The sequence below is a fragment of the Microtus oregoni genome, unplaced genomic scaffold, assembly GCF_018167655.1.
Source record: "Microtus oregoni isolate MIOR12 unplaced genomic scaffold, Mior012 000006F_ref0000085, whole genome shotgun sequence".
Classification (NCBI taxonomy): domain Eukaryota; kingdom Metazoa; phylum Chordata; class Mammalia; order Rodentia; family Cricetidae; genus Microtus; species Microtus oregoni.
This window is the reverse complement of record NW_024543065.1, coordinates 19,176,743-19,199,179: the sequence shown is the minus strand read 5'-3', so window position 1 is coordinate 19,199,179 and position 22,437 is coordinate 19,176,743. Positions and strand designations below refer to the sequence as shown.

The 22,437-nt window shown below is 42.4% G+C and overlaps 1 protein-coding gene across 1 annotated transcript in view; it reads left to right on the top strand.

Annotated features, from left to right (window-relative positions):
* Positions 1-22,437, top strand: part of Slc35f1 (solute carrier family 35 member F1) — a 431,065-nt gene that overhangs the window by 391,323 nt on the left and 17,305 nt on the right. The window contains exons 6-7 of the mRNA XM_041654208.1: positions 749-801; positions 8,431-8,585. Coding sequence (XP_041510142.1) covers positions 749-801; positions 8,431-8,585 — 208 coding nt within the window. The remainder of the gene's footprint in view (positions 1-748; positions 802-8,430; positions 8,586-22,437) is intronic.

Below are 22,437 nucleotides of genomic sequence, written 5' to 3'. Positions count from 1 at the left end.
ATTAAGTAAACTACTGATGGCTGACATTTTATAGATGGCTCATTTTATGCATTATTATTAGTATTCTTGCATCCAAAATATATGAACAGAGAACTGCAGCTCTATTGCTTGGTTACAGTCTGTCATTGCTAATGGAGCTTTGGTAGGTGAATTAGATAAGCTGAGGTGCACTGAACCCAAACCCTTGCTAGAAGAGTGGTCCAAGTGGGGCCACCCTCCCCTCCTGCTCCAGTTCAGTCCTTGGACCAGCAACGCTGCTACGCTGCTGGCACCCGAGAACTACTCATCTGCAAAGCACCTGGCTGGCCCCTCCAAGGTCACCTGAATTGAAGGTCTCGGGAGGAAGTTTCAGACACAGTGGATGAACACCCTCCAGATGGTTATGGGATGCATGTAACTCTGAGAATCACTGTTCTATTGGATGCTCAGTGGGCAAAATGATTAAGCCTCTAAGCATAGAGTTGTCTGAGCCTTGCCATTTACCTCACCAAAAAGCTCATGAACAAAAAGAATCTAAATCCTAGAAGCCTGTTTGCTTGAGGACAGTGTGGTTTCAACTCCCCCAGACCCTCATTTCTGCTGGTCACACCTCGCAAGACTTTTCAGGGGAGACCACAGGCTGCCACTGCAGAGGCCAATTTAATTTTGAAGTTCAATTGGCCGCACTAATATTTATGTAGATATGGTACATGACAGACAAAAGAAACCATGTGTGTGATCATCTTGCTCATTTCCTTTGTCTCTGCAGAGCCATCATGGAACACAAGGAGTTGCTAAAGGTGCCCTGGGATTGGCAAATAGGTAGGGATCGACTCATTTAAAATTATGGTTTTATTATTAAATCTGAGAAATGCATTTGAAAAGTTGTGTGAGAAGGGATGGATGAGGCAGACAAGGAAGGGATTTAGAACGACGGGGGACCAAAGAAAATAAAATCACCTTGCCGTGTTGGGAAGCCCTTCACACAATAAGAGGCTGGATTTCCTGAATCACCTAGTTCCCTGCCTGAGCTTCTGCCAGTTAACACTGTCAAGGTGTTTTATGGGAGACACAAAAGTGTGTTATTAGGTTAAAGACCAAGCAGAAAAGAAAAGCCCAAGGCAGTCGTGGCACAGAAATGAGAGCAATTTGCTCCAGCCAAGAAATACAGAATCGATGTGAACATTAAAAACCAGCACTTTGGGGAAGGGGGAAACTGAACTCAGCAAAAAGTCTTGAAAAGAAGTTGCATAATGGGCATTCCCGGTTTCCCCAAACCTTTTCAGAAGGAAGCACTTATACTAAAGAAATTGTTAAATGATCTCTAACGGGCCTTGGAATTACTGGACAGGCATTTGACTGCTCCACGGACATCCAGGGCATCTTCTATTCTGCCTCTTTCTAAACTCATTTTCTTCTAAAAAAAAAAAATAGGGTAAGGCTTTCAGATCTATGGTGATACTCTCATGGATAACTGGATAACCATTCTGCAAGCCCTAGGAAGAAATGCCCCTTAATTCACTCATACAGTCTGTCTTGAAGCAACAGATACCAGCAGTGAGCATGGCTTGAGTTTAGGCCAGAGGTTCTTAGCCTTTGGGTCAAGGCCCCTTTGGGGGAGTCCTATGTCAAATATTCACATTACAATTCATAACAGTAGCAAAATTACAGTTATGAAGTAGCAACAAAATAAGTTTATGTTTGGGGTCGCTACAACATGTGAAACTTTATTAAAGGGTTTTGGCATTAGGAAGGTTGAGAATCCCTGGTTTAGGCCAGGTAGGGTAGTTCTTGAAATATGTGTGCAGTGTAAATATCAATCAGAGTTGGGGGGCGGGGATACAGGTGCTGTCCCCCACCTCCAGTATCGATGGCTTTGGTATACGTGACATCTCCAGTATATTTTCCTTCCACTGAGAAAGACACCAGTGACAGGTAGATCCCTGGACCACTTTATCCACCCCCAGTTTACAAGCCTCCAGAACTGGCTTACTACCAGTACTATGCCCCCTGGTGGCTGACCGAGTGACAGATGTCTGTATGACCTACTAGGTTAGTTAGCTCCACGCCTCCAAACAAGGGCTAACCATGTGTGTTTCAGAATCCTCCACTGGTTTGTTTCTCAAGTACGGATAGGGAACGTTATGATTAAATGAAAATCAATAGAGAGGAGAGAGAGGGAAGCGAAGCGGGCAGCTGGCAACGAAACCAGCTGCAGGGACCAGACGCGTGTGCCTCTGTGACTTTTAAAGCCAGGCCTCTTAACCGCGGCTCATCCTTCACAGCGCTTCACCCACAGTGGTCTGTGAGGATAAATTAATTCGATATTGATGGTAATGGCAGTAATCAAAAGGAATTTGTCCTCTAATTATGTAGATGTCCTGTGCATGTCCGCCGAGACTCAGTTATAATTCAGTGTTAGTTAAATGCGCCGTCACAAGGTAGTGTTAGCCTGAGCGCTCATATTGCCATTAAGATGTCAGGCCCCTGCAGCTCAAGATGATAAAGATGGTGTAAAAGGTACATATCACAGGGCCATTAAATTAACTCCTGGTAGGAAATGAAGCCAACATGGCCTCGATATAGGATCGAGTATTCATTTCCCCCCTTTCTGAAGCACTTGTTTGCTTGAATTGGTTATTTTATACCACAGTCGCCTTTATTCCTGTTGGCTTACTCTGATGGGCTACAGGACAGGGTCTGGTTGTCTAGCTTAGCGGTAGGCATGTGACACTCAGGAAACCAATGGTCACTAAATGAGCAGGTGAGTGAATGGCAGTGGAAAAGATGGGTCTCTGTTGTAATCATCAGACCCAAAGGGAAACAGTAGAGACAAGAGCAGAGGCTTGAGATGATGTTGCGCTGTCTTCTGAGCAACTGAGAAATGGCAAAGCAGCCATTGAAATTCATGGACCAAAGGATCTGAGAGACGCTGAGGAAGTTCAGCATCCTCCTATATCCCCACTCCCCACATACTTCAGGAGGTCAGCCATGAGTGAATCAAGAGCCTTGCCCTTCATGGCTATGTCCTGGAGAAGGGCACCTATCACTCTGATTAAGAGAACAGAATCCTAGCATGGCTGGAATATAATAGGTGATGGGTAGGGCCTTGCCTTAGGTCTCAAGGACCTAAGATCAGTTCCCAGTAACACATGGGAGGATGGGAGGCTCAGAATCCAAGACTATCCTCATTTATCAGTGAGGTCTCTCCCTCTACCTACAACTCTTATATACCTCACAGAATCTCTGGGGCAACTCCTAGGTTATCAATGCAGAGAGCATTTTTTCCCTATGGTGTAAGCAGAAAGATAAGTGATTTTTTATTTTCTGGATATGAAGATTATTTTTAATGGATCATTGTTTTTATACAGTGTGTGGACTAATTTCAAGATAGAGAGATTAAAAGCAAGACAATAATGGTTATCATTGTTTTTATCCCTTTGTGTTACTCTACTGAGCAGAAAGATTGCTTGTGATTATCTAATCAGTAAACTCGAGTAAAACATAGGACTTAATACAGTCAAACTGTCCTCCCCCAGAGCAGGAGCGTTAGGCTCACAGCCAGAACTCTGGTAAACAACTTAAATATTCCCTTTAACTCATGTGCAGTTTTGTGTTCATGAGCGTATGAGCAAATGCAAACTGATGTGAAGTCAGATGTGGAAGAAAGGATGCTCTGGGAGTCAAGAGAAATGGGTTTGCTTCCATGGAGGTACCTTTTCACTTCTGATGTGATAGCTGAGGACTGGTTTGTTACCCCACCTGGCAATGGGCTCATGTGGTCACCCAGCAGGAAACTTCCGAAGGTTCCTTCAGCAAGCATTGAGGATGCTGTGGGAGATGGCTCAGTAGGCAAAAAGACGGCTGAAAAGTATGAGGACCTGAAGTCAGATCCCCAGAACGCAGGGGGAAAGCCAGTCATGGTGGAGTGTGTCTGTAATCTCAACACTGGGGAGACAGAGGATCCTGGGGCCTTACTGCCCATATAGCCTACTTAAACTGGGCAGCTCTGAGTTTCTCAAGACTTCCTGTCTCAAAAAATCAATTGGAGAGTGATTGAGAAGATACTTGATATTAATCTTCGATACACACAGAGAGAGAGAGAGAGAGAGAGAGAGAGAGAGAGAGAGAGAGAGAGGGAGAGAGAGAGAGATTTGTACACAGAGGCACACAACAGAATGTATGTACTAGGTTAAAATTTATGCCTGCATTTCTGAGTTGACTTGACCAAGTTTTGAGTTTCCTGTGATAGAATAAATTTGCTTTGCCTTATTGTCTTAGCAGATCCACATAGCCAATGCTTTTGATATGTTTGACATAATACATATATTCTGAGAAATCATTATCTTGCTTTTATTAATAAAAATGTCTTGTCTAATCTATACAAACAGAAGACAGATGAAAAGGAAAAGGAGATGGAGATAGAATACATGTAGCACAAACAGACAAACACTATGCACACATATGTATACACATATGCAAAATGAAATAGTAATATGTCCACAGGCTGTCCCTTCTCCCTTTATCTTCAGAACAACTCAGCAAAGGACATTAGTGGCATGTACCCAGAACTCAGACTGCCCATGAAAGCTGAGGAAGAGGCCCTTGGCCTGTTTCTTACAGAGCAATATCTTCTCCACCCCCTGATCTGCACATACGAATGATCCTTCCCAGGCTGGGCAGGTTTGGTCAGTGAGAGGAAATAGAGGAAGATGAGATGAAAAAAGAAAGTGGTGTTTTTCCTTATTCCATACTCTTTGTGGTCAGGTCTCCAGAAACAGCTGAATCCATTGTGGTCTTCCTCTGTGGTACTCCCCTAGTTAGTACAACTTCTGCCTTTGTTTCTCTACATTATGGGGTATAATTTATAGCTATTTCTACTCTTTAGTTGCCTCTCCATCCCAGCTTCCCTGTCACCCATTCAAAGGTGTTTATAGTAGGTGTTTCCTTAAATTTCCTCTGCTCAGTCTGGTTTGGGCTGGGTTTCTTCAGCAACATAATCAATAAGTCCATTTCCCATCTACAGTATAGACAGAAATTCTATTGCATTGCTTTTTAGGTTGGCTAATGCGTACACCACCCAAGACACATAGTAAAGACCCCATCAGGATTATCTAGTAGTGTTATATTCAGTGTCTCTACCTTAAGTCTCTTCAGCGCATGAAGACAAGAGAAACCACACCCTAAACTCTGTGAGAAAATGCCTTTCAAATAAGAAATGGTTATATACATGCTCTGTCTATAAGTGCACTTGCTGCGATCATTATGTATTCGCTAGACAAAATTAGTTCACTTGTTTGAGCATGTATATTGATTGGAAACTCTCCTTGGACAGCAAATTGAGCCTTGAGATGAACTGCTGATGTCCATTAACTACCTAATGTCTACCTCAGAACAGGAGATGGGCAAGATGTGGCAGTCCTTCATCCCTCCTCTGTCTAATTGTGTGTTCATCTGACTGGCTGTGCTCGACTCACCAAAGAGGGTATCCACATGCAAAAGCCCTTGCTGGCTTAGCAGAAACAGTCAGCTATGATGTTGTATTTTACCCACACCTGACTTCAACAGCTTTACAAAATCCACAGAGAATGTTTAACCTGGGACCATCCTGAGTTGGCCAAGATTCCTAGGGGATGGTTTGTTTTATAGGTGTGCTCCTACTCTACGTCAGTCAGCAATTGTGGCTTTTAAAGTCCTGCCTCTTCTCTGAGCCTGCCACGACACATCCAGCGCTTGACTAGACAGATCCATACGAATGGGAAGTAATTGCCTAAACCAACACATTCAAGCGTTGTCTCTCTTCCAAACCCATCCTCTCATTGCTCTTCATCTAAGTAAATGGCACCACAGTTCACCCCTTTGCTACAGTACAGAGTCAGTCATTTCCTTGATGCTCTCCTTTCCCCTCCCTCACTCTTTACCTTCAAGCCATCAACATGTTGGCTCAGTATTCACAGACCCAGCTACTTCCCCTTTGCTCCTTAAGTGAGCCACGGGCCTTTGCTGCTGGACACAGATGCCTCTGTCCTTGCAACTCTCTTCCCATGCTGTCCCATTCCGTTCCTCCTACAAAGAGTAGCAAAAGTCATCTTTTAAAAATGCAGATCCGATTGTGTTTCATCACTGGTGCAAACTGCTCAGGAGATCCCTCTTGCAATTAGAAATCTCTTTCGAAGACACACGAAGTTCTGCATAGTTTACAGCCTCCCTAATTGCTCTACCTCGTTATTATGATTCAGTCATTCTGGCCTCTGGAAGACCCTAGAATAAACCATAACTTTACCCTCCTTGAGAATCTTTTCAGGTAGACATCTCTGTCTCCTTTAATCTCCTCCTAGTTCTCACATCCAAAGTAAAGGCCACCTTGGCAGAGCAGACTTAGCTGAGACAAACCCTGGTCAATTTTTTCATTCTATAACTGTGAGGAGTGCTAAGCTTCTTGTCTGTCCCCCATTTTGATTGATTCCTAGCCCAAATCAGAGGATCCATGGCATGCTAGATTCGCAGAGGAGAGTTAGTGGAAAAAGAGAGTGGATGCAAAGCATCAGAACCCACAAGTCACTGGCCATATATGTTTTACCAGGATTCTAGAACTTGTTAACACAGTCAGCCTATGAGCTAAATCAATGATACCCAAGACACATAGACAGGAAGGAAGGGAAGGGGGAAAGGAGGGTGGGACGGAGGGAAGAAGAGAGGGAGGGAGGGAGGGAGGGAGGGAGGGAGGGAGGGAGGGAGGGAGGAAAAGGCTCTGGTGTGTCTGGACTATCTTCTACCCAAATTTGATTATCTTCAGTAGAATAATTTAAGGATAGAACTTGTTTCTAGTCTGTTAATAGCAGATTCTTAAGGAATACTGAATTAATTCTCAGTCATTTTATGTATTAGTCACAGATTGTCCAGTATTTGTTGTATTTTTGTAAGCTGGTTAAAGGAAAATAATCTATAAATAACGAAACTCAAAGGAAATGGACTATTTCATGGAATTAAGTTTTCTGATGCAGAGTCACACACCGCCCACTAGTACTTCGGCAGAAAGTATACAAGCAGTACGGTCTCCTAGATTACTGAACCCAGAAGTAGGGATCTTATTCCTCTTGGTGTGGAGGGCATGTCCACCACACTAGATGGGGCTGTTGTACTGTTTGCTTAATGGTCACAATGATTTTTATATGTACTGGATGTAGCATGTTGCTTTCTTTAGGATCACAAAGCTAGAATAAACTCTGCACCCTTTAGGATCTTTCCTAGGAGTAAAACAATGGAGGAATCACCAATCTTAATCACAGGAACTGGGCATCTGGTTGTGCCCAAGTTCCCCTGCACTCCCAGGATTCAAAGGAAGCAAAGTGTTCACATTGTACACCAGCCACCTTTAATCTGAGATTCCATTGGAGAAATTACTTATAATTCTCAGAGAACCATAGAATTGTATCATGTCTTATTCTTTCAGAGAACAAACAAAGAAACAAGCATTACTTTTATGTATATGTATCACCTCAATGTTGGGAAAATGATGGAGCCTACAATTACCTATAGAACCCTGCTATACACAATTGAAGCCTTATATTCACAGAATTCGTATTAACAGTGGTGTGTCTGGAGTCCATGGAAGCCTAGAAAAGTTGGCAGAAAGATGACACTGAATTCCTTTGGAGGTGGAGAGGAGCAGAATTCATTCATTCAAAAGAAATGAAAAGATTTCATATATTCAAAACAATCCCATTGTCTGCCCAAAGACATAGTTTAAGACTTCAGCTTGGGAGTCCAAGTTCGGATCTCTAATTTCAGTAACTGGAGTTTACTATTGAGAGCAGTACATAGTATATTTCATTCATGTTTTGCAAATAAAACCTAAGAGGTTAAAAATGTTTTGAAATACATGAACAAGGCATGAGAGATGTCTCAGCAGCAAAGACAACTTTGCTGTTTTTGTAGGGGACCTAAGTTTGGTTCTCTTCACCCATACTGGGGAGACTCACAATGGGCTTCAACTCTAGCTTTAGGGAGTCTTATGCTTTCTTCTGACCTCCTCAGGCAGGTGCATGCACACGAGCGTGTGAGCACATACATACACACACACACACACACACACACACACACACACACACGGGCGAGGTGGGAGTAGTCTAAAACTGACACTAGCTGTAGTGAATTGGGGTAGACGTTGGAAGCTTCTGCATATTACCACACAAAGCTTTTCTGGAAAGAGCATGGTGTCAGCTACATGTGAAGAAGAAGAAGAGCATGCATTTTGCAAATACAAATTTTAAGGTCCCATTTTGTGTTTTATCTATATACCAGCCAATATTAAACACCACACGGTGTAGTAAAAGCAAAAAAGCTACCTACAGTCAGTCATGGACACAGTACTCCATCCCTTATTCTCCAACCCCTGATGCTAAAGGTGCCTTGCAGAGACCCTGACACTGTCTTCTCTTTGCTCCCCAGGACTTCTCTATGTTGGCTTTAGTGCCTGCATGTTTGGTCTCTACAGCTTTATGCCAGTCGTCATAAAGAAAACGAGCGCCACCTCCGTCAACCTTTCTCTGCTCACAGCAGATCTGTACAGCCTGTTCTGTGGACTCTTTCTCTTCCACTACAAGGTATGGTAACCTCTTTGTGACAATGACAGTTATAAGGATATCAAGTAATGGCGGATATGGCCTGAGATTTGGTGTGTGGGGTTCTGATTGCATGTGGAGAGTGGGACTTCACCTCTGGGTGGAGATCTCATGATTTGGATATGCTTATTTTAACTCAAAATAAAGGCAGCATTTTGTCCTGAGAGACCGACCAGTGACTGAGGACAATAAGACAACAAAAGGTAAGCAATAGCTCTTTAATAATGGGGAACAACTCAGCATAGAAGCTATGCTTTCCAACCTAAGATTAGAAAGTTTGTATTTTATATTCAATTCCCAAGCTGCAGCTACAAAAGAGATTTTGCTGAAGCTCTTTGGGGAAGTGGCACAATCCCCACAGTTCTCTGAGTGGCAGATGTTCTATAGCAAACATGAATGGAAGAGGCTGTTGTGTTCCCTCAAAAAAGTATCATGACTAAAATACTGGAGTTTGGTAGAAGAAAGAAAAGATTTGTGTCAAGCATTTCAGTCAAGGTATCAACCCTGGGAAAAAGAAGAAATCCCCCCCCCCCACACACACACACACAAAGATGGCCGTCTCTTCAAAGGCGAGATTGTATTGGTCACATTTCTGCTGTCAGAAAACAAGCTGATAAAAAGTAACTTTGGGGAAATAAAAGGTTTGTTTTGGCTCACAGTTCAGAGGGAAACCAGTCCATTCATGTGAGGGCAGGCCTGGCAGCAGGAACATGAGGCTGGCTTGCCATTCAGGAAGCACAATGATCTCATTCCATCACACACAAAAGACACAGAGAGAAACAGAAAATGGGACCAGTTTAGCAAACCCTCAAAACCCATCCCAGTAATATACTTTCTCCAACAAGGTGCTACCTCCTCATGGTTTCATAAAGCACCAACTGGGGGCCGAGTCTTCAAATACATATGCCTCTGGGGGACAGTTCTCATTCAAAGCACAGCAAAGACCCTACACACATCTGCACGTGTGAAGAGGCCCACTTTGTATTTATTCATTAATTCTAGAAGATAAGGATTGATGGGGATTTGACACAGTATGACCAAGTGTAGAATGGCCAGTCACAAATATCCAAAGCAGGACATGGGAAAGGAGAAAAGGCGGCAAAGGAAGCCCCTAGACGCTGCTAGTCAAGTGCATCAGAGGGTATCACAAGTACAGAGGGTGTAGGGTCATGTGAGCAGACAAAGCTCCTTCAACCATGTGACACTGGGCTTGGCTTGAGGGGGGGCGGGGTTCTTAGAGAAATGATAAACTAGGAAGTGCTGGTTCTGGAGACAAGAGGCAAAGCTGAAGTGAATAATGAGAATTATTGTAGAAAGAGGCTAAAGTCCTACTCAAAACAGAGAGGAGAACACAGACCAGGCCAGTCGATGAGAGGGCCAGAGACATCCAAAAGACCATGCAATCAAGTAGTCTCCTATATGCTATGGTTTTCCCCAAATGTAAACGACAAATTCAAATTGTATTTATTTAAAGCATATGTGGTGGGGTTTGAAAGAAAATGGCCCCCAAAGGCAGTGGCGCTATTAGGAGTTATGGCTTTGTTGGAGTCGGTGTGGCCTTGTTGAAAGAAGTATGTCACCATAGGGGTGGGCTTCTATGCTAAAGCTAAACCCAGTGTAACTATTCACTTCCTATTTTCTGTGAGTCAAGATGTAGATTTCTCAGCTACTTCCCCAGCACTATGTCTGAGTGCATGACACCCACATTCCACCACAACAATGGACTGAACCTCTGAAACTGTAAGTCACCCCAGTTAAATGTTTTCCTTTATAAGAGTTGCCGTGGGCATGGTGTCTCTTCACAACATAGAACAAGATACTTCAGGACACATATTTTGTGAAAGTCTTACCACAATCAAACTAATTTACACAACCGTTGCTCTCTCTCTCCCCCGCTCTCTCCCTCTCTTTCTCTTTCTCTCCCTCTCTCCCTTCCTCCCTCCCCCCTCCCTTCCTTCCCCCTCTCACTCCCTCTCTCTCGCCCCTTCTCTCTCTCATTAAGACTGTCTTCTTCAGATTTCAAGCAAGCATTACCATTACTTTAGTCACCTCGCTGGGCGCTAGTGTGCAGAGTCTACTCATTTTCTAACAGGAAGCTTTCTTTCTTTGGCTAACATCTCCTTAGTTTTCTGTGAGTCTTTACTTTGCATTGGGTCTTTTGCCCCATATAGCATCAAACTGACAGCTGAAAGAAGCTTCCCAAAGCTGGGCCATATTTGTTTTTTTAACTCATTTTGTCCAAATCCTGCAATTTCTGTGTCCTGAGCTCACCCAAGTCCTCATAGGGGTAAAATTGTCTTCCACTCAGGTTGCCCCTGATACAGTGCTGGGAGGACCAGGCTCCCTCAAAACCTCAATTATTTTCTAGAGTCTTGGGGACCCCTTGGCCATGGTCTCATCACTATGGCAGAGAGACTAGCTTTCTCCCTTAAAGTATCCTGATCTGGTCCACTCCTTAGCATGAACTCAGTTTTTATCAGTTAACCTTGTAATTGAAACTCTAATTATTAGTTAACAACTTCATTGGCTCCTAAACAGGAAGAATCTCATCATCTCTTTAGGAAGGGTGATTAAAGTCATTGCTATGAGTGAGGGCCAAGGTCATGTTTTAGACAGTCCAGAGCCAATCCAGCTACCAGCATCCCTCAACATGATGTTCTTTTTTTTTGTTTGTTTGTTTGTTTGTTTTTTTCGAGACAGGGTTTCTCTGTGGCTTTGGAGCCTGTCCTGGAACTAGCTCTATAGACCAGTCTGGTCTCGAAATCCCAGAGATCCGCCTGCCTCTGCCTCCCGAGTGCTGGGATTAAAGGCGTGCGCCACCATCGCCCAGCTTCAACATGATGTTCTTGAAAGAATAAAATGCAGATTCATCAGCCACCCACTAAAACCTCAAAATCAGAATCTGGGAATATATTTAGGAAGCTTTAGCTAAATAGTCAGCTTCTCCATGAGTCCAGTGCTTTCTGAATTTGAGCAACTTAAATTCAAAGTAAAAACATTAGTAAATTTTATAAAATTGAAAAAAGTCGTGGCAATAAAGTATTAATTTATAAGTTCTATGGAGACATTGGAAGAAAAAGCTGGTTATATTTTTATACATCTATTTTAGAAAAATATGTATTTAAGTCTCTTGTTTATTTGTATTTCATCTGTCTGTCTCTGTGTGTCTATCAGTTTATCTACCTTGAAATATGTTGCTGTGTACCCCAGACTGACCACGAAGTTACCGTGTAGTTGAAGGTAACTTTAACCTTCTGACCCTCCTGTGTCTATCTCCCACAAGCTGGGATTACATGTGTGTGCCATCACAGCAGGTGCCAGGTATTGAACCCAGGCCTTCATGCATGCAAGGGCATCAAGCACTTTACCAATGGAGCCAGATTCCATGACCTTCTTGTACATCTTGCATTATTTCTGTTTTCATTATTGAAAGTCAATAGTTCCTGGCGTACTCTGGACACGAGACTCATATCAGGTAGACGGCTTGCAAATGCTTCCCCCTTTTGGTGGTTGTCGTTTGTTCGCTTTTTTCCACATAGCATCTGAAGAACAAAAGTTTTCTAAATATACTTTTGATGACATCAAATGTGTCTATTGTTATTTAATTGTGGAAGAAATCAAGGAATCCCACTATTGTGCTGAGCTGCTGAGTCTTCTCTGAATGCTTTCTATATTCTATGGGTTCCTTCCCCGAGGCTCCTCCTAGTAGCTTCAAATTGCTTTCTTCTTTTTGCTCTAGAGGAATAGTTGACAGCCACAACTAAGGAAGCAATGTTCAGGTGAGGATGTTGTAACTATGAAGAGTAGGTGCAAGCTGGTCATTCTCAACTATGGCTTTATGTGAAGAGTCTTCAGGATCCTGCCGTACAATCTCCAGTTTCCCTGATCCGGGAATTCTATGCATCGAATGTGTGAGAACCTGGCAGTGCCCTCTACTATTCGCCTGTAGTTAAACCCCTGGTTCAGACATACAAGCAAAGAGCTAGGACCAAGTGGCGCCAATAAAAAAATTACTGCTAACTAGTCGCTCTGTCAGGAAGTCATCATTCCGAATGTGAAATTGCGGAAGATTTTTGTCACTGCGGGAGACAGGACAAGGATGTGAGTGCAGGAATGTAGAGGGCCTCCTGCTTCAGTGCTGGAGACTAGAACAGTGGCCGGGATCTCTAGGTTTTACTGCAGCCTGCAGTTCCAGTTTTTCCTCTAGCTTTACCGTGATGTGTTTATGCCTCCTTCTGGTATGGTTATGAGCAACTGTAAGTTGAGTGGAAAGGCGACTTTCTCAAAAATGTTGCTTACCCACACAGAATTAAATGACTAAATGAGGCTCTCCTGCCCAGCATTCATTATTCGCTCTTCCTTACTCTGTACTCCCAGGGGGAGAAATCCATTCTTTCTCCCTCCCTTTAGCTGGCAGAAGCATCTCTGTCTTAGTGCTGACTGGACAATACAGCCCTCGTCCTGGAAAGCAAGTGTCTTGATTCTAAATGAGACTATCTGGATAGAATGGGGCTCATGCAATCTCCACGTTTATGACTTTGGAAAGTGGCTCTGAGCTTCTGTTCTTTATTTTCTGACAGCGATATTGAATCCAGAATAGTAAATCTGCAGCGACCTATGGAAAGGCTGAGGAAAGAGCCTTACTCAGCTTCAGGAGCCCCTAAAACCAAATCCAAGGAGAGACTAGCATAGAAACTTTTCAGTTTGATAGTCTTGGCTTTTCAAGGTCAGAGTGTCATCTTACAGACTTTGTGTGTTTTGTATAAAGATTAGATTTACAAATGGAGACTTGCTGCTTTGATAACGTCCCACAACCCCAGTGGCTGACCGGGGGCTTAACATGTAGTTCGGGAAGTCAGATCGCTCAGTAATAGTCACATTTTGGTCACTCTGTTGCTTCTGGGAGGCTTTGGGGGAGAACCCCACTTCCTATCCAGCTTTTAAAGACTTACTATATTTCCCTTGTCTTCTGGCCCCTTCCTCCATCTTCCAAGTCAGGATATAGTACCTTCAAAACTTATTAGTCCTGCTTTCCAATATATTAGGGACCATTGGATTATAGTAAGCTTACCCAATAACCCATGATAATCTCCCCATCACCAAATCCTTAATTTAATGCCATCGGCAGAGCCCTTTTTGACAGGTTAAGTAACATGTTATTCAAAGATCTCATCATTGAGGAACACAATGTTCTGGCTACACAGGGGGACTATTAATAGTCACAGGAGATAACCAGAATGCCCTGGCTGCAGGTCAGGCCAGCTGGGGCGTGATGATGCCCTGTCCAGAAACCATGTCTGGACAATGACCATTCTCCCTCAGTCGCCTGTACTCTGGTGGTAGAATTTCTCAAAGGCATCCCAATGTCCTGATAATATGTGGTTTTAATAATGAAATCAGTAATTCATGTGGGGAGAAAATAAAGTGGAGTTCAAGAACTCCTTTCATGTCCTCTGTGTGCAAAAGGAATTGAATAGCTGAACGTTAAGATGTGGCCAAAGTCAGAGGATTTTGGATGTAAAGTGTGGTTTGCATTTACTCTTTAAATTCTTTGTGGTGGATACTTATCGTCTCTAGATTTCAAGAGGATGAGATTCGCCATATGTAGATCTCAGAAGAGTAAGTTGGAAGAAATTGCTGCTCAGCAGTGACTGGAGACCATAGGCTTCGAAGATTAAACGTATAACTCAGGCTTAGCAATCCCCGTCTCATTCTATTGTCTTGTACTATTGATTTTAAAATTGTATAACTAGATGCAACTCTTAAAAATTTGCTCTGAGTTCTTGCTAACTCATCTCATGTTTGAAAAGCCAAATGTGACCTCTCACTCATAAAACTATAAGCTAGGCAATAGTAGCATGAGCCTTTAATCCCAGCATTCCAGAAACAGACACAGGGGATCTCTATGAGTTTGAGCCCAACCTGGACTACAGAGCTAATTCCGGGACAGCCAGAGCTACACAAAGAAACCCTGTCTTCAAAACCCAAAACCAACAACAAAAGCATAGACATATTCCAACAGACATTTCAACTGTGCTTTTTGCATATTTTCTTTGGTGCAATAGATTTTTATGAGTAATCCAGAAACACAAACAGCACTTGAAGGTTGCTAAAATAAAATGAAATGTGTGGAACATCCTTCAGTAAAATAGTGGCCAATATTGGATGCGGGGAATATTTCTTCCTGTCTGGCATTTAAACCAGGGACTAACTTCCACATATCTGCTATAACCATTTCATGGCTTTTTCACTGTGCCACAGAACCGCTACAATGATTAACATTTAGAGGCATTTCTTAAGGAGGAACTGACGTCATAGTTTGGATAACACAATCTAGAAAACGATGGGGAAAAGTTAACACCGTGAACTCTCTTCTGGTCCCCACAGAACACTCCACTTAGGTCACCAGAGCATCAGGGAGCTACGGCACCCTACTTGAAGAGCAGTATCTTACGATCATAAGGTCTCTATAAAACTTTATTCTTGCATCAAATGCTTTTACCGTCCAAATAGTCACTAAAAAATGTATCCAAGAAAGTGACCTCAGCTGTTTGGTGTAAAGTGATGAATGTCCGTGCCACAGAATTTCATTTCTTTGCATTAGGAACCATGCAGAATATTTCTGTCTAAACCTTGTATGAGATGACATATCCTATTATCTCCAGGAGTTATAAAGAAATCAGAAAAAGAGTCTCAATGACCACTTATGCTAACACCCGAGGTTAGATCCCTCAAGGTCAGAACTGGAGCTCTGTGATGCCCTGATTCTCTCCCCTATCACTGGTGTCACAGCCCACATGTCACCTTCCCTTCCAGTTTCACTGTCATCGTAAGAAATCTGGCACGTGAAATTTAATAATGCGGGCGTGATTCATTTTAATGATGTATTATCATGTGTTAAATTTAAAATAACTTCATCCCATAAATATTTATCCTGGGCCCGCTATGTGCAGTTGTTGCTTTGTGATTCGCCACCTTATTTGCAAACAAAGTTGACAGAAGCACTAAAAATCACCAGGCAGATGGATGCAAAAGATGAGATTCCAAACCCCAGAAACTTGAATTGGCCAGCAATTTCAAATGCCTTTGGCGTCTAAGTGCCCATGCCAGATAGTTTGCAGTGGGACCCTTTCATTAAGAGTGGAATCTTTCATTAGACGTAGGTCAAAATCCTGAGCTGTGTAGTCCTGTTGATCCTCTGTGGCAATGAGCGATTTCAGTAATGTGCCTGTCTTTAGAAGTCAGGGCACACAGATTCTTCCCATGGCAACTGGTAAACATCAGGGCAGTTATACACATTATATGTATAAAAATACCCTCTCTCATATGCATTCCATTCTGTTTCATTTTGTTTTTTTTAAATGAACAACCTTGCCACTTTTTTACTTTTTTATTGCTTTATAAATAATACCATTCAAGATTTCCACTCCCTCCCCTCCTCCCATTTCCCTCCGGCTCCCTCACTCATCCTCCCCCCTCCCCCTCCAGTCCTAAGGGAGAGCAGGGTACCCTGCCCTGTGGGAAGTCCAAGGTCCTCCCCCCTCCATCCAGGTCTAGGAAGGTGTGCATCCAAATAGAATAGGATCCCAAAAAGCCAGTACATGCAGTAGAGACAAATCATTGGCTCCTCAGTCTGCCTCAATTGTCAGCCACATTCAGAGGGTCCAGTTTGATCCCATGCTCGCTCAGTCCCAGTCCAGCTTGCTTTGGTGAGCTCCCATTAGATCAGGCATACTGTCTCAGTGGATGGACCAACCCCTCATGGTCCTGACTTCCTTACTCATATTCTCCCTCCTTCTGCTCTTCAACTGGACCTTGGGAGCTCAGTCCAGTGCTCCCATGTGGGTCTCTGTCTCTATCTCCATCTGTCGCTGGACGAAGGTTCTATTCAAGATAGTCACCAGTCTGACTATGGGACAAGGCCAGTTCAGGCACCCTCTCCACCACTGCCCAGGGTCCTAGCTAGGGACATCCCCGTGAACACCTGGGAACCCCTCTAGCGCCAAGTCTCTTGCCAACCCCAAAATGGCTCCCTTAATTAAGATATCTTCTTCCCTGCTCCCATATCCATCCGTCTTCCATCTCAACCATCTCACTCCCCCAAGCTCTCCCCAACCCTCCCCTTCTCCCTTCTCTCTCGGAGAGGGAGGGAGAGTAAAAAGTAGGGGATTTTAAGTTCATCATGTTCAGACATAAATTGAGAGCATGAGATTTAAAAGTTAATTCTTAGCTTTTAATGACTGTCTTAGGTACATTACGACTGTGTCAGGTATGTAGAGAATTAAAGAAATTCATTAATTCATTTCCTAGGCCAAAGGCATCAATCACCACATAGAATGATCCAACATTTTAACTTGGCTTCCCTGTGCCCACTAGGCCTCAGCTTATCGTGTTCTGAGACTCTTCCTTCTGCGATGAGTTGGGGTGAGTGCTGTTGACTGCTCCCATACAGGCTCTCAGGTGATGTGGGAGTGATTTATTATTAATAAAGAAACTGCCTAGGCCCATTTGATAGGCCAACCCTTAGGTGGGTAGAGTAAACAGAACAGAATGCTGGGAGAAAGAAGCTGAGTCAGGCAGTCGCCATGATTCTCACTCCCGACACAGCCAGAGGTTAAGATCTTCCCTGATAAGCCACCTCATGGGCTACACAAATTATTAGAAATGGATTAGGTCAATATGTAAGAGCTAGCCAATAAGAGGCTGGAACTAATGGGCCAGGCAGTGTTTAAAAGAATACAGTTTCCGTGTAATTATTTCGGGTGTAAAGCTAGCCGTGTGGGCGGCCGGGTGCCAGGAACGTAGCCCGCTGCTTATTATTTCAACACTCAGGTGCCCAGGTTTCATTTATTATCTGCCACCCTCTAGGGCAAGGATCAAAAGTGACTTGTACGTCACACTCCTGCTCTTATAAAGAAAGTTCTACTAAGGCACAGACATGGCCTCTTCATACGTGAACCACGTTGCTTTGTGTGCAATGGCCATGTTGATTTTATTTCCTAGGTAGGGACTGGAAAATGGCTCAGAAGTCAAGAGCACTAACTGCTCTTCCAGAGGATCCAGATTTAATTCCCAGCATCCACAGGGCAGCTCCTAACTGTCTGTGACTCCAGCCCCAGGGGATCCATTGCCTTCTTCTGGCTTCTGGGGACATTGCATACATGTGGTGAAGAAACATGTTTGCAGACAAAACACCCATATACACAAAGTAATAAGATAAAATAAAAATATTTACTAGGTATAAGAAGTTTATTGATATCCGAGCTAGACCTTCAGTGGGTGTCTTCGTGAGACATACTGGTGACCTGTCAGGCAACGAATACCAAGTGTCTTTAACCTCCTTCCCATTCTATTGGTCAGAACTCAATCACATAGCCACAGCAAGGTTGAAAATGTAGTCAACCCATTTATGTAAGAGGAAAAGAAAATAGATTTAGTAAAAAAAAATTCATTTCCATTTGCCAAATATTCTTGAAGGAATAGAAAACTTGGGTACAAATTGTAAAGCATTCCCAGAATGACAGAGAGAGGTCAAAACTCCTTCTACGTAAGTCTATTATAAGCTCCATGTCACAAAGACATTTGAAACTTGCAGCACAATAACAAACTGTGAGGGAAAATGGCCAAGTTAGAGATGCCATAGATTGACTCAAAGGAAAAGCTTGCGTTTGCATTGGGCACAGCAGAGAATAAACAGCCCTGGTTGTCTCCTGAGAGGATGCAGTGGGTGTGTTCATCATCACAGTGCATGTCTGGCCCTATACTGAGATGTCTCCCTTATACTGAGATGCCTGACTTGCACAGCAAACCTGTAAAGATTTATCCCCCATGGCCTAGAATATTAGTGAGACAAGTTCACAGAAACCATAGCATCGTTTATACTAAGATAACAAAGACTGGCTCCAACATAAAGTCTAAAACAAAGCTATGACTTATGGCCTGCCTCATTTTTAGAGGATAACCCCTTTGTCTCTTGAGCTGCCATCCCAGTTTCCCTCAGAGCCCAGTGAATGAAGCCTCTGAGACCACATGCCGTCCCAAGACACAGAGAAAGGTGCTGAAGTGTTTCCCTTTTGGGAGATGCTCCTTCACGTCCCCTCAGTTTGCATAATTGCTACTCCATCAAGTCCCTTCACAATGGAGAGACCTGCAAGTACCAAAGCGAGCCAGCACTTCCTTCCCTGAGCACTTTCCACAGTGAATCCTAGCTTTGCAACAGTGATGTCTCATGCTGGAATCCTCTAGATCTCCATTAACTACTTCTTGTCCAGGTATATGGTATTCAGTTTTATTCCTGTCCTTGTTCAGTTGCTTTCGATTTTTTTGGTTGGCTTTTCACTGAAGCACGGATGAATTATATGGTCCTGCTTCCTTCTGAACTCTTTACTCAGAAGCAACTTCGTTTTGCAGCCTTACCCATGTAGATGTGCAAGCAAGCATATGTCTGTGTCCATCTGCATACATCTGCAAGGCTGTCCACCAAAACATGAACAAAGAGCAAGCTCAGCCAGAATGGCAAACACAAGCCTGAGCCTAGTAGTAAGTTCCAGCTCTATGACCTACTGGGAATCTTCTATTTCCCACAGTGGATCCATCTGGCATTCTAATGATGCCCAAAGACTGCTCTTCACAATGCTTTGAAGATTCATAAATAAGATGAATAGGTCTACAAAACCAACTTATTAAAGCTATCAAAATACTGCCTTTATTTATTTATTTGTTTGTTTGTTTATAGGCAACAGCTCTCTATACACATACATATATATACACATTGTTTTTTTTGAAGATAGCCAAAATATTTTTAAATGTGATAGTATAGTAATATATGAACCACAAGATCTAGAGAGAGGCCCAATAATGGTTGTAATTTCAAAGCGGTAATGAGAAGCAGCAATATTTGAGGAGCTCCGTGATATGAACATATCACCATTATACTGGTGAAACATCTCAAATATTGTTGAGGAAGATGTAGCACGTGACTTTCATTAATGTTTTCATAAATGCTAAATGTCAGTTTAGTCAGTGAAAGACAAGGTTTCCCATCCAGATCACAGACTTTTCTGCATTAGAGCAAAGACCTCTGGGTAAGAGTCTCTATGGCGACAGGTGTCTGCAAGCCCAGTACTTGGGAAGCAGGGGGAGAAGGAAGAGTGCAGGGGTTGAGAGCAGTGCAGTTACATGGGGAGATTCCATTTCAAAATGCAGAAGCAAAGAGAAAACTTTGTGATTTGGTGCTGTTGTAACAGCCTTGAGCAGAGTTATTTCTCTTAGTGTTCACTTATCCATTGGAAAAATGGGCTGTTGATAATACTCATTTTAAAGGATGCTTTGGGGGAGTAAATGAAATGGTACATGCCTTTAGCATCAGGACCTAAGTATTTCCCTTGAAAAATGTGTTCTTAATAACATCTCTAAAATTTAAAAAAAAGAAAAATGCATAAAATGCCACATTTTTATGTGCAGACCTTTTCCTACACTAATTGGAGTTATTTTCGCCCATTTCGGAGAACATAGAGTGACTGTCCTGTAGTGGAGCTCTTGGTGGCATCTAAGGATGAAGTAGGATGACTTCAACTAAGTCAATTTTGAGTTTTATTTTATGTAAAGGATTGAGGGAAAACCAGTATGAGCCAGCCACCCTGAACTAAGACAGGAAGAAAAAAACACTAAAGTCATATCTTATGCCAAATAGTGAGCTGTTGGTGCAACCAGAAAAAGGAGAGACTGGGAGAGCATTCCAAACTGCTGTCATACTTCTGGTGCAACCCAGGAGCTGTAATATCAGGCAATAATCATATGCACACACTAGCTTGTCTAGAAAAGGAGAGAACTATTCGCATTGTTAATTTGACAATAAATGTCCTTTCTCCATTACATGTCTTTTATGATACTTTGTCATTCCCATCTCTTCAAAAATGAGAGAAAGAGAGAGAGAGAGAGAGAGAGAGAGAGAGAGAGAGAGAGAGAGGATCAGAGAAATGGTTATGTATATATTGGTTCATGGATGTTAAATTTAGAAGATATTTACAGACTATTGGAGAAAAATATATAATACTAGTAGTAGAGGAACACAAAATTCCATTTGAACTTTAGTCTAAAAAATTAACTAATTCTATTTTGTAATTGTTTCAAAGTTTAATTTTAAATGTAATATTCGGTGTTTTACATTATGGCGGTACTCAAGAAATTTCAAAAATTATACATTTCTATGTAATTCAGTAGTTATGACATATAAAATTCTATTGAAATAACCAAACTTCTGCACCCAGAACTGATGCCCAGACCATGCACATACCTATATTCTGAATTTTAAAATAGATATTGAGGATTGTTTAGTAGGTAGCATCTATGTTTCAGAAAACAAACTGCCATTTAGAAATAAAATTTTTGTTAAGACCATATTATAATTTGTTCCTTGACAGCTCCACATCAAATTTCCTCTACTCATAAATTATTTCATTCTTCTATCCTTCTTGCTATTAGCAAACACAGGAAAGAGGAGGAATAAAGAATCGCAGTGTGACTGGAGGAAGCTATGTATATGTCACTTTGTCGAGAGTTCTGTTCCTTCAGCCATCATCACACCTCTACATCATTGCTCATTTCTTTAAGTTGAGAGAGAACAGCTTCCATGCTCATCAATAATTCATACATAGAGATGTTAAATGAAAGCTGAGTCCTCCCGTGCTTCAACAGCAGCGTGTATGAGCCTACAGACTTAAGCATGGAGAATAAAGAAAAATGACGTTGTAGTACAGTTCACTAAGCAGCTAATGTCGAGAAGATGAATAAGAACAGACTCCAGCCAAGGGTTGGGGTCTGCAGGCACCAAGTTCTATGTCACTGCTAAACCTGGCAGTGTGTCCCATTCCCTCAGCATCAGGATGCTTATGTTAATCTGTGCTCCTCCAAAGGACTTTCCTTCCCCCAACTAAATGAGATGTATGCAAGGAATATTTTGGGAGAAGTTGACTGCAGTTTTGTTTGCTAAGGTTTGCATGGCTAACCTTGAAACCTTTGTTGTACTCTTCTGAATGCCATTTTCCTAGGACATTTTCAGTCTACTGGAAAGAGATGAATTCAATAATGAAAGAACTTTAAGGGGAAATTATTAGTAGGAATTATACCCTGAATAACACATAGCTTAGATTAGCAATATAGAAGACAAATATAAATCCTCAATGATTAAAGAGATAACATATAGGAGAATATATATGTGTGTGTGTGTGTATATATATATATATATACATATATGAGAATATATATGAGAATAAATACACTGTGCAAATGCTCTAAAGAATCACACTTGGTCTACATAGGTAGCTCCATCAGTAATGTTCTTACTTTTTAAGCAGGAAGACCTGAGTTCAATTCAAAGAACCTATGTCATAAAGGCCAGAAGTGCTGATATGCCCTTGTAATCTTAGCATTGGCAGGGAGACAGGGAGAGACAGAACTCATTGGCCCGCCAGCCTAGCCTACTTGATGGGTTCTAGGACAGTGAGAGACCCCGTCTCAAACAAACAAACAAATAAATAAATGGGAATAGCTCCTACATAATGACAGCTAAAGTTTTCCTCTGGCCCTCATGTGTGACTGTATGCACGCACATGCTCAGACACAGAATTGTATTTCCTATAAACAGTCTTCTTTGCTAACTGAGATTCAGTATTAACTTGTCTCATTTTCATTTTCCATATTTCATCTGCCTTCCTCTAAGATGGATTTTCTTCTTCTCCTACCACCATGAGTCGCAAAGACACCCCTCATCTAGACCATATACCCTCCTCCCAGTTCAACCTTTCTATTGTTCATCTTCCACCAACAGCCAGAG